A 12269-nucleotide genomic window follows, 5' to 3' on the forward strand; every position below is an offset into this window, starting at 1 on the left:
TAACTAGCCACTGCCTACTAATCCATACCCAGTAATTGTACTAGCCCCCAAGGCTAGTAGTGGTACTAGCTCAAGGCCAGTAGTGGCACTAGTTAACTAGTACCACTACTGGCCTTCGGGGTCGAGGCACTGGGTCGACGGAATTCCGTCGACGGAATTCCGTCATCCAGTGCCCCCGACTCTCGACCGCCACCCGCAAGTAAACAGACTGAGTAGCGCTGCAGCACATTTATTCGGGCACGAGAACGAGAACGAGAACAATAACAACGCCAGGGCAATAACTATAACTTTAACAATAACAACAACAACAACAACAACAACAACAACAACAACAACAACTAACTGATTAATTTGCAATCAGGTTCCTTAAATAACCACAATCAAACATTTGTGATTTTTCATTAGCTCTGCACCGGCGGCAGTCGCGGGGTGAAGGTATAGGCCAGGACATAGTCGAGTCACCACCAATAACATTCACAAAATAATACGGTTGCATGAGACACGATCGGGCACTTCCACGGGCTCTGACGCAACGGCACTTACAACAGGCGAGTGAGCAAGTTGATCCTGCCATGTCAGGTACATTGTGCACTGTGCAGTCCATCAAATATTTGCCATACTTTGCAGATTCAAGCAAGTATTTTTTTCTGGGCGAGGCTTACCAACAGAAATATCGCTGACTTCCGGTATACCTTCATGCCTCAGTCTCCCACAACTTTAAGCAGCTCTGCAAACAGAAAAGAAAATTAACTGCTGATTTTAAAATATCAGTGAGGATGGCTTTATTATCTACATCAACTGACTTTTGTATAAGATAAATCAATGTGAGGCAATATGTGTAGCTTACACATTTGGAAAAAAGGCTAGACAGCAACTGAAAGAAAGTCCGTCTTCCAATAGTCGGAATTCAAACGAAACAGTGGCCCACAACGGTCAAGGGGTGAATCCTATGACGCAACATGTGTTCAGAATATTACAAAATAAATAAAATATCCCCCATTGCTACGTAAATATCATACAATATAACGTACCTTCGAAATATCCCAGTCCGAGAACTTCACAACGCACCGTGCCACAACACAACCGCACCAACCGCCGGCAGCCGCAGAACTGAACAATGGCGGCAGGAAATGACGGCCCCGCGCCGGAAGTGAAGGACGCGTTTTAGAAGCAGTCTCAGACTCGTCGCTGCTCACCGTAGCAGGGATTTATGAGGCACTACCGAATCAAAGTCGTTTCGCCTCATTCGGCAACACGAAAACCCTACCAGGACTAGTCCGATGATGAGTTTCCGACTAGGTGGCGTGTGCGCAGGATTATATTTAAAGCACGTGCAGGGCGGTGCCTCATTAGCCGACATAATAATAATATGACACGATAATGTAACACGCATGTAACTAGCATGCAACAAGCTTCTGGCGGATTTAATTATGAGACTATGCGTAGTTATCCGACACAGCGCGAAATCTGTTGATAAGCAGGAAGGGGTGTTAGGGAAGCATTTAAGTTATTAGGTTACCGTTTGTAACCAATTATTCAATTATTTCAATTATTATTAACAACTCTCAGGCTGATAATGTCCCTATATATATCAGCAAGGTACAATGGACGACCGTGTAACCCACTCCTTGTCATAGAATTGGCTCGTGACATTTTTTTACAGTGATGCCTCACCTTCAATCAAGCCAAAAAGCAGTTGGGCAGACACACACAGTAATGGCGACGCAACACAAAATGGACGCCGGCTCCCGGATGCGGGGGGGGGGGGGGGACTCCTTCTGAAAGCAGCCACAGACTCCTAGGTTGTAACATGCGACGAGGGTAGCTATGAGGCACATCCTCATAGCCATCCGAAGCCGCTTACCACGCAAGCTTACCAGCACGTTTACCAGCTGCAGGCGTTCGTGACAACAAGCGGGGTTGCACGCAAGGTTATCCGTTTAGTAGGTGCCAGCCGGGGCCTCGTCAGCTGAGCTAATAGCAAAATGACCTAATTGAGGGACACGCCAAAAACTGGCCGAGAACAAGCCAACGGCGGGTAACACTGTGAGGCTGTGCGTAGTTCATTAACACTGCGCAAAATTAGGTTCCTGAACATGCTCTCGCTCGTAGGCATTTGTTCCACAAAGGGCATTGTTAACGTGCATGGCTCTGACTACTAATGTCCATATATGTTGTAACGAGGTGCAAGGGAGGCACTCGTAAAAAATGCCTAATTTCAAAATTAGCTAGTGAATTTTTTTTACAGTGTATCAACAGATTTCGCGCTGTGTCGGATAACTACGCATAGTCTCATAATTAAATCCGCCAGAAGCTTGTTGCATGCTAGTTACATGCGTGTTACATTATCGTGTCATATTATTATTATGTCGGCTAATGAGGCACCGCCCTGCACGTGCTTTAAATATAATCCTGCGCACACGCCACCTAGTCGGAAACTCATCATCGGACTAGTCCTGGTAGGGTTTTCGTGTTGCCGAATGAGGCGAAACGACTTTGATTCGGTAGTGCCTCATAAATCCCTGCTACGGTGAGCAGCGACGAGTCTGAGACTGCTTCTAAAACGCGTCCTTCACTTCCGGCGCGGGGCCGTCATTTCCGGCCGCCATTGTTCAGTTCTGCGGCTGCCGGCGGTTGGTGCGGTTGTGTTGTGGCACGGTGCGTTGTGAAGTTCTCGGACTGGGATATTTCGAAGGTACGTTATATTGTATGATATTTACGTAGCAATGGGGGACATTTTATTTATTTTGTAATATTCTGAACACATGTTGCGTCATAGGATTCACCCCTTGACCGTTGTGGGCCACTGTTTCGTTTGAATTCCGACTATTGGAAGACGGACTTTCTTTCAGTTGCTGTCTAGCCTTTTTTCCAAATGTGTAAGCTACACATATTGCCTCACATTGATTTATCTTATACAAAAGTCAGTTGATGTAGATAATAAAGCCATCCTCACTGATATTTTAAAATCAGCAGTTAATTTTCTTTTCTGTTTGCAGAGCTGCTTAAAGTTGTGGGAGACTGAGGCATGAAGGTATACCGGAAGTCAGCGATATTTCTGTTGGTAAGCCTCGCCCAGAAAAAAATACTTGCTTGAATCTGCAAAGTATGGCAAATATTTGATGGACTGCACAGTGCACAATGTACCTGACATGGCAGGATCAACTTGCTCACTCGCCTGTTGTAAGTGCCGTTGCGTCAGAGCCCGTGGAAGTGCCCGATCGTGTCTCATGCAACCGTATTATTTTGTGAATGTTATTGGTGGTGACTCGAATATGTCCTGGCCTATACCTTCACCCCGCGACTGCCGCCGGTGCAGAGCTAATGAAAAATCACAAATGTTTGATTGTGGTTATTTAAGAAACCTGATTGCAAGTTATTCAGTTAGTTGTTGTTGTTGTTGTTGTTGTTGTTGTTGTTGTTGTTATTGTTAAAGTTATAGTTATTGCCCTGGCGTTGTTATTGTTCTCGTTCTCGTTCTCGTGCCCGAATAAATGTGCTGCAGCGCTACTCAGTCTGTTTACTTGCGGGTGGCGGTCGAGAGTCGGGGGCACTGGTTGACGGAATTCCGTCGACGGAATTCCGTCGACCCAGTGCCTCGACCCCGAAGGCCAGTAGTGGTACTAGTTAACTAGTGCCACTACTGGCCTTGAGCTAGTACCACTACTAGCCTTGGGGGCTAGTACAATTACTGGGTATGGATTAGTAGGCAGTGGCTAGTTACCTTACCAGGCAGGGGCTATTATGACACCTAGTAGACGCACTACCCACGCTATTTACGTGCGTGTTGTCAAACTAGGTGGAGCACGGTGGTCGTATGCATACGAGGCACAGCCTTGTCGAACAAGCTTGTTACTCGGCAACTAGCCTAAAATTAGCCAAATTTACACGCTCCTGCAATGTTATTTTTGCGCTGAGAATTCCTCTACGAGGGGCTTGTAAGTTTTTTTTACAGTGTAGAGGAATTCTCAGCGCAAAAATAACATTGCAGGAGCGTGTAAATTTGGCTAATTTTAGGCTAGTTGCCGAGTAACAAGCTTGTTCGACAAGGCTGTGCCTCGTATGCATACGACCACCGTGCTCCACCTAGTTTGACAACACGCACGTGAATAGCGTGGGTAGTGCGTCTACTAGGTGTCATAATGGCCCCTGCCTGGTAAGGTAACTAGCCACTGCCTACTAATCCATACCCAGTAATTGTACTAGCCTCCAAGGCTAGTAGTGGTACTAGCTCAAGGCCAGTAGTGGCACTAGTTAACTAGTACCACTACTGGCCTTCGGGGTCGGTGGCACTGGTCGACGGAATTCCGTCGACGGAATTCCGTCAACCCAGTGCCCCCGACTCTCGACCGCCACCCGCAAGTAAACAGACTGAGTAGCGCTGCAGCACATTTATTCGGGCACGAGGACGAGAACGAGAACAATAACAACGCCAGGACAATAGCTATAACTTTAACAACAACAACAACAACAACAACAACAACAACAACAACAACAACAACAACAACAACAACAACTAACTGGATAATTTGCAATCAGGTTTCTTAAATAACCACAATCAAACATTTGTGATTTTTCATTAGCTCTGCACCGGCGGCAGTCGCGGGGTGAAGGTAGGCCAGGACATATAACATGGCCCCATTCTTTACCATGAGAGAAGTCTGTAATGGGTGAAAAAAACAATATTAACATTATTATTATCATAAGGCATACCAATCTGGAAAATGATTAAATTAAAGTTGAATAAAGTGATATATTCCTGCCACAAGCTAGCATAAGTCCCAAACATATAGCTATTCTGACTTGGATAGACGATACCGGCGCACTTCTGCCAACGACGGGCAGCATTATGCGGGCTATACATCTTCTAAGAAGCTCAGCAACATAATAACTTTTGTTTACAAATGGACAACCTTTTTGTTGAGCACACAGCAAATGATACAAGATGCCTCACCTTCAATCAAGCCAAAGAGCAGTTGGGCAGACACACACAGTAATGGCGACGCAACACAAAATGGACGCCGGCTCCCGGATGCGGGGGGGGGGGACTCCTTCTGAAAGCAGCCACAGACTCCTAGGTTGTAACATGCGACGAGGATAGCTATGAGGCACATCCTCATAGCCATCCGAAGCCGCTTACCACGCAAGCTTACCAGCACGTTTACCAGCTGCAGGCGTTCGTGACAACAAGCGGGGTTGCACGCAAGGTTATCCGTTTAGTAGGTGCCAGCCGGGGCCTCGTCAGCTGAGCTAATAGCAAAATGACCTAATTGAGGGACACGCCAAAAGCTGGCCGAGAACAAGCCAACGGCGGGTAACACTGTGAGGCTGTGCGTAGTTCATTAACATTGCGCAAAATTAGGTTCCTGAACATGCTCTCGCTCGTAGGCATTTGTTCCACAAAGGGCATTGTTAACCCTCGCCCTGGCAGGGGGGGGGGGTCGATGCGACCCCCCCCTAAGGTTTTTCGAAGATAGCGTAAAAACGGCGGCGCGCAGCGCCGCCAAATTTGGCACAGCCTATGGGGCAACCTTTTTACATATGACCTGAAAATTTCAGGTCCGGGTGACCTTGGGTCAGGTCACCAGGTCAGAAAAACCGGTACAAGGTCATGGTCAAATTTCAATTTTCTTTTTGCACCTGTCCAACTCACAGTTTTTGACTGATTTCCTTCAAACTTTCAGGATGTGCTAGGTTCACCGAGTTGTATAACATATAGTCCGGCTTTTTTGAGGTCACTGACCTGAGGTCAGTTAGAGGTCATTACGTCGTAATGTTAAGCCTATGGGAAAATACTAAATTCGGAAAATACTGGAGATATCCGCTTCGTTCTATCACTTTTGTGCTTTGAAACCACGGTACTTAACAGCAGGTCACTTGGTGCTTCTTTGTTTGGTGTACTTATCCATGGGTCAGGTCAAATGAGGTCAACTGAGGTCAAATGACGTTTTTGCCGGCAATAACTTGGCACATAATGACGCTAGAGCTTCAAAAATGGTATCATTGTGTTCCTGGTGATCAGCCGAATCGAATGATATGCGATATGATGCAATTTGGTTAAGTTGAACTTAATTTATTAATTTAAGTTTACTTAAAATTTAAGAAAAACTTTAAGTACACTTAAGCAAGCTGAAAAGTATATCATTCGACGCGCCTTGACGTGCTGAGTTCACTGGTGCTTTCCTTTTTGCTCTATCTTAATTAGATCAAAAGTTATAAGCGAAAAACTTGTGACCTGTTTTTAGCGAAATTTTTACATTTATACCCCCCAAAACCCCCCTAAATATTGACCTAGAGCAACCAAATTTGCACAGGGGCGAGAACTCCAGGGGGCCCACCTACCTACCAAATTTGGTGTTTCTAGGTGCCATAGGAGCCAATCGCGAGGGGGGGGGGGGGGGGTCGCATCGACCCCCCCCCCTGCCAGGCCGTGTTATGAAAAATGCCCTGCCAGGGCGAGGGTTAACGTGCATGGCTCTGACTACTAATGTCCATATATGTTGTAACGAGGTGCAAGGGAGGCACTCGTAAAAAATGCCTAATTTCAAAATTAGCTAGTGAATTTTTTTACAGTGTACCTTTAAAGACATATTTGAAAAGATATAAGGAATAACCTTTGCCGACCTGTTGCCTGATGTTTGAACTTTGAGAGTGCTTATTAAGTTCCTGATTAAGCATGACTTTCGTCCAAAAGAAGCGCAATTCCATTTTCTTTCGCCGACTTTTCCTTCCCCGGCCAGGGGTAGGGGGCGGGTGCACCCCCCCCCCCATTGGGCTTTTTTCGCGATAGCTCGGAACAGCCGGAGATAGAAGCTGACACTATGTACATATGTCATCCTGATCTTTGATTCAAGCCGGATCTTCTGACACCAACCGCATTTTCAGGTCGGGTCAGGTCACTGACCTATGACGTCATAAGTAAACCCCTGCACGGTCCTGAAATGTCGCAACTTCGCATCGCCCTCAGTACAAGAGGAGCTTTTACAGGGAGATGAAACTTACAGGCCCTAGCAGCTAAAAAAAACCTGTATCACAAGTTGTATATCTCAAATGTTTCCTAAGGGTCACCTGCGTTCAGGTCGGCTATGTGATTACAACATTATAAATCAATGGGGGAAATATGGAAACTGTTAGGTATTTTGGCGCCGGCAATGATTTAAAGATATCTCAATCACATGGAATCATGCATTCCTTGCAAGGTCCGATGCTTCACTTTTGCATTGCTGACATTGCGTGACTCACTAAGCGCACAGGAGTTTCTCGTCAATAACTCACGATCAAATTGAGCTAGCGAGTCAGGAAAGCCACCAATGGACTCGGGAAGATGTGCCAAATCGATTATATGCAATATGACCTCCCTCAACCAACTTCGTAACCCAAGGGTCTCTGACCTGACTGTGACCCGAGGTCAACACCTTGTGTTTAATGTTGACCTCACCCGAACAAAAAGTATTCCGTTTCACGCTCCTGAGCCAGACAAACACGGTGATGCCAAAATCGTGGCTCAGCAACCATTTTTTGGTGATGTTATGTACCGAATATCGAGCTCGTGCCCTGGGCCACTTGATCTGATCTCAGAGGTCACCAGTTGACATGTGACCTTAAAATCGGGTACTTATCTCTGCGTCATAACGGCATGGCTCGTTTCTTCTGCGAGCATTCAGCTTCTAGCTCCATAAGGGGCGAAACAGCGACGGAGGGGGGGGGGGGGGGCAAGATTACTTTACTACTCGGGGGGGGGGGGGTCGTATCTTCCTTCGGCCGGGCCTATGTAAAAAAAAAAAAAACAATAGGCATGCACGTAGCCAGGATTTTGCTCAGAGAGGGGCCACAAGTCGCGGCCTAGGGACATAAGCCCTCCAAAAACGGAAAACTCCTCGGTTTTGGCCCACTATTTTTGGGGGTGTGGTGCAGCTGTTTTTATTTATCTTTTTTTTTATTCATTTTTTTATTTTTCGCCTTTAGGGGGGGGGGGCATGACCTCCGTGGCCCACCCCCCTTGGCTACTTCCCCGCCAATAGGTCCGGCGAGGGTTAAACCACGCCCCGCTGAGGATGGTGAACCTGCTAGGTGAGGGGGGATGTTTGAACACCTTTGGCCACGTAGCGACACGCCGTACCTACATGGGCAGCGTTCGAAAGAGCGTCAAAAATATTAAAGAAATTACTTCGGTCACTTTTTTGGTCAGATCAAATGCCGAGTTACCAGAAGTCATCGACGTTAAAATTCCACAAATTTCGAGGTCAAGTTTCCACAATTTTCGACAGAACGGCATAAAGCTCAGGAACGGAGAGAGCAACAGCGTCGCGGAAAAACGCATTCGATGGGTAGATCTTAACTCTCGCCGGCCGAATGGGGGGGGGGGGGAGGCGGATGCCGCCCCATAGTTTTTTTTCGTGATAGCTCGGAACGCGCCGGCGATAGAAAGCTGAAACTTGAGATACTATTAAAGCCGGATCTTTTGACACCAACTGCATTTTCAGGTCCGGTCCGGTCACTGACCTATGACGTCATAAGTTAACTTCTACACGGTCCTGAAATGCCGCAACTTACAGGGAGATAAAGCTTACAGGATCTGGTACCCTTGAGAGGTCTCACAACTTCTATATCTCGGATTTTCCCTAAAGGTCACATGAGGTCAGGTCGGTCGCGTGACCTAAACAAAGTCAATGAGGGAAATATGGAAACTGTTATTATAGCGCCGGGAATGATATCAAAGAAGTTAAAGGCATGTTATCGAAAATCACCGATAGAACGTTTTGTCTTTCACAAAAGTTGCTAAATGAGGTCAATGCCTACCAGAATTTTAGCCGTTTGATCCTAAGCGAAGGATGAACGGAAGTGTTTTTAGCGTACTTAAAATGACCGAAAATTTAGCATTTTTAGCATTTAATAACGACCGCCCCAGGAAGCACCGAACATCTTCACTGATTCATTCATAGGAGCACGGCCGGCCAGGGCTTCCATTTACCGCACGGTCATGTTTTCGCGTCATGTTTAATACAGACAACAATACGTACCAAAGGCATGGAAATAGACCAGGGATTGAGGCGACGTACCATCTTGTATTTTCCATCAATATTGCAGCCTGGCACATCGCACGGCCCGCTCAACATAAAACAGCGAAATCAGTAGGTATCTGAGTAACCTGAGAGCCAGCGTTGTTACGATCCGTAAGAATGCTGTATCATATCGTAATATATCGCAAGCAGAATTCATGCGCGCATATCTATAGTTACATGTTACGGTCTTTGATACCTTAGATTGTGTTAAGCATGCCTCGTAGGCTTCCGATGCGAGTTGCAGGTAGAAGCAGACATTTCTCGTGTACATGAGACGCAGCTGATTTAGATCCGCCAGTTGTGTCGGAAGTGGAACACATACAAAGATGATGGGCTGAGTCAGATCTATATTTTGATCTTTGGCATTTAACATTGCGCTCACAACAGATCTTCGTGACTTTCTATCCAGACACCATGTACGTAGCGTAGAGGATACAACAAAAATAAACTGAACATAACGGCTAACATACTGAACTGAATAAAATACCACAGATAACGCAGCGTATGCATTTAGTGCTGCTCCTCACCCTACCGCCATCTACCGACCCTAAACCTGTGGCATAAGCGACGCCTGGCGGACATAACATAGACGATGCTGAATATAGACAATGTTGCGCACAACACCTCACATTCGTTATCTTACAGTTTAGTCTTCTTCAATACTCTACGTTTTCTTCGTGTTTAAACTCCATATCACCACTAGACAACATTCAGTGAAAATAAAATACTGGCACCATCGATATGGTGCTGGGAGAAGGGCGGTAGCGGACGGCCAAACGTCACTGACTGCCGGTCAAACTGTCATAACAGCCAGTTAGTTGCTGGTACCCCTCGCCTCGCACTCTGGTCAGTCATCCCTTGCAGTGCTACACGCCATATGCATGGCTTGGCAGGAGCGATTGTTCTTAGTGCAGTCTGGTCCACAGGGCCTGATGGTCATACATGGATGCTGGACGTTCGCCACTAATTTGAGAGGATATCCCCCCTATCTAACTACCTACAGACGTTCCAAATGCGCGCTGTATGACAGCCAAGATTCAGACGACAGGGACATGCCTAAGCCAACTAGACACCTAAATACCTGAAAAGGGACCTTGTCAACTGATATCGCTAGACAAGGTAGACAATGACCGACAGACCGGTGCGAGCGACTTTAGCGAGTGTCATTTGAGCGAACGTCATTTGAGCGAACCATTTTCAGCGACTGGCAACTTAGCGAATATCAAATTGAGCGATTATCAAATATAGCGATTATCAATTTAAGCGAAAGCTATGTTTCAGCGACATCTTTTTCGTCGACTACAGTTTGAGCGACTGTCATTTCAGCGAAACACTTCATCGTCCCGTAACGGTGTTTTTTCCTTTTTCTTTTGCGAGCGTTCGTACAACGAATGTTTCCGGAACTTTTCATGGTGATCCGTAACTGGATGGCGGATGTCACATTCAATGTTCAGACATTAAGCTCCAAATTTAAAGCCACATTTCTCAAAAATTACAGCGGTTCGATTTCACCCCCCCCCCCCCACCTGCTGTTTGCCAATAATGATGACCAAACGCATACCAAACGTTTGTTCAGAGATTCATATTGCTTGTGCTGTTTTTCGCGAAATTCCCCCGCTTGAATTTGGATCAGTTCCCCATGTTGTAAAATTTGTTCTTGCCCCAAGCACCGTACGAATTTCCAGATATTTGGGTGAGGTCCCTGAAACATAGACTGGATCCCCCTGTGCCATCCCAAGAGTTTATTATTGGTCCTTGGCATTCCTTCCATCGTCCTATCTCTCACGTTCCACATTTCCCAGATCAAAGTTGCAGAATGAGCCCAGATATTTTGGTGGTTTCCAAGCTTAAAATAAAATTTTTAATTTGCCGCGCGCAGCTTGAAGCATGACACATACCAAGCAGGTTTTCCAAGGGCAAGAATTCCCGAAAAGTAGCAAATGATTGACTTCCGTCGCGTTCGGTTTCGCTGTAACTGTGTTCGCTCAATTGGTCCCCCATTGACCTCCATATATTCGTTCAATCTGGTTTCGCTGATTCTGGTCCTCGCTTAAGTTGATAATCGCTGTGATTGAATTCGCCGACTTGACAATCGCTGAAAAAGTCAATCGCTTAAATTGATAATCGCTGAAAAGGCTTCGCTCAAATGTCGTTCGCTGAAATGACGCTCGCTCAGGTGTCGCAGAACCCCGACAGACATCGCTTTGTAGCCTGGCACACGCTGTTATGGATAATCAGGTAAGCCCATTGACATCGTATACCCGCTTGGCATTAGACGGAAGCCATGGGTGCTGATCGGTAGCGCCTTCCATCTCCGGGTCCAGGATAGCCGCTCACCACTCATGGCGACAGCATTGCTACACTGCCGTGAGGTCCATTTGAGTCGGTCGGACTCACCGCGACGGCTACACAGGTGTTCAACTCACTCGGGGCAGGGGGCTGATCTCATGACTCCTGCTACACAGCTGTGCGACTCAAGGCGCCCTCTACACGGCTGTCTGGTGTCTGTGGGCTGGCCAAACTCACCGCACGGACTTATCTCCCGCGTCGGCTACACGGCTGTTCAACTCACGGCGTCTCCTACACGGCTGTAATCTCTGTAAGCTGGCCCGACTCACGGCACTGATTACACAGCTCTGATGTCCGCGAGCCGGCCACATTTACGAAACGGGCTACACTCACGACTCCGGCTATACGGCTGTCACTCACGGCCCCTCCTACACGGCTGTGATGTCTGTGAGCCGCACCTGACCGACGTCCACAGTCGGTGGAGAGGGCGGCAGGAGCTCGGAGGAAGCCGTGGGACCGTCGGCGTTACCCACAGGTGCGGCCGGCGCCGGCGTCTCCTGTTTGGCAGGGAAGCGCACCTTCTTGGGGCCGCGGAACCGGCGCGTCGACTGGTCGTTGAGGCTGAGACGGCTGCCGGCCACCTCGTCCTCTAACATCTCGGTCTGCTCGCCGGCGAACCTGGGTGCAGTGCAGAAAAAGCCCGTCAGTCAACTCAGCAGACAGGGCAGTTAGCAGAGAGATACGGAACTGAGTAAATACAAACGGTACTTAGCTCAGACACTTGGCACTCAGCACAAACACACGTCATTCAGCACATACGACTCAGACCAGACATATGACGTGATAGCACTGACACACAGCAACTCAGACCGGGTAAATAGCGCACAGCACTCGTAACCGAAAAATGTGTACTGCACT

General features: G+C 47.3%; 1 protein-coding gene across 1 annotated transcript in view; it reads right to left on the minus strand.

Annotated features, from left to right (window-relative positions):
- Positions 1-9396: 9396 nt before the first annotated feature.
- The window catches only part of LOC122384168 (phospholipid-transporting ATPase ABCA7-like), a 31249-nt gene continuing 28376 nt past the window's right edge, over positions 9397-12269 (minus strand). Inside the window, exon 4 of the mRNA XM_043371243.1 lies at positions 9397-12029. Coding sequence (XP_043227178.1) covers positions 11780-12029 — 250 coding nt within the window. The 3' untranslated portion in view covers positions 9397-11779. The remainder of the gene's footprint in view (positions 12030-12269) is intronic.

Source organism: Amphibalanus amphitrite, unplaced genomic scaffold, assembly GCF_019059575.1.
Source record: "Amphibalanus amphitrite isolate SeventyFive unplaced genomic scaffold, NRLGWU_Aamphi_draft 000183F_arrow, whole genome shotgun sequence".
NCBI classification, from domain to species: domain Eukaryota; kingdom Metazoa; phylum Arthropoda; class Thecostraca; order Balanomorpha; family Balanidae; genus Amphibalanus; species Amphibalanus amphitrite.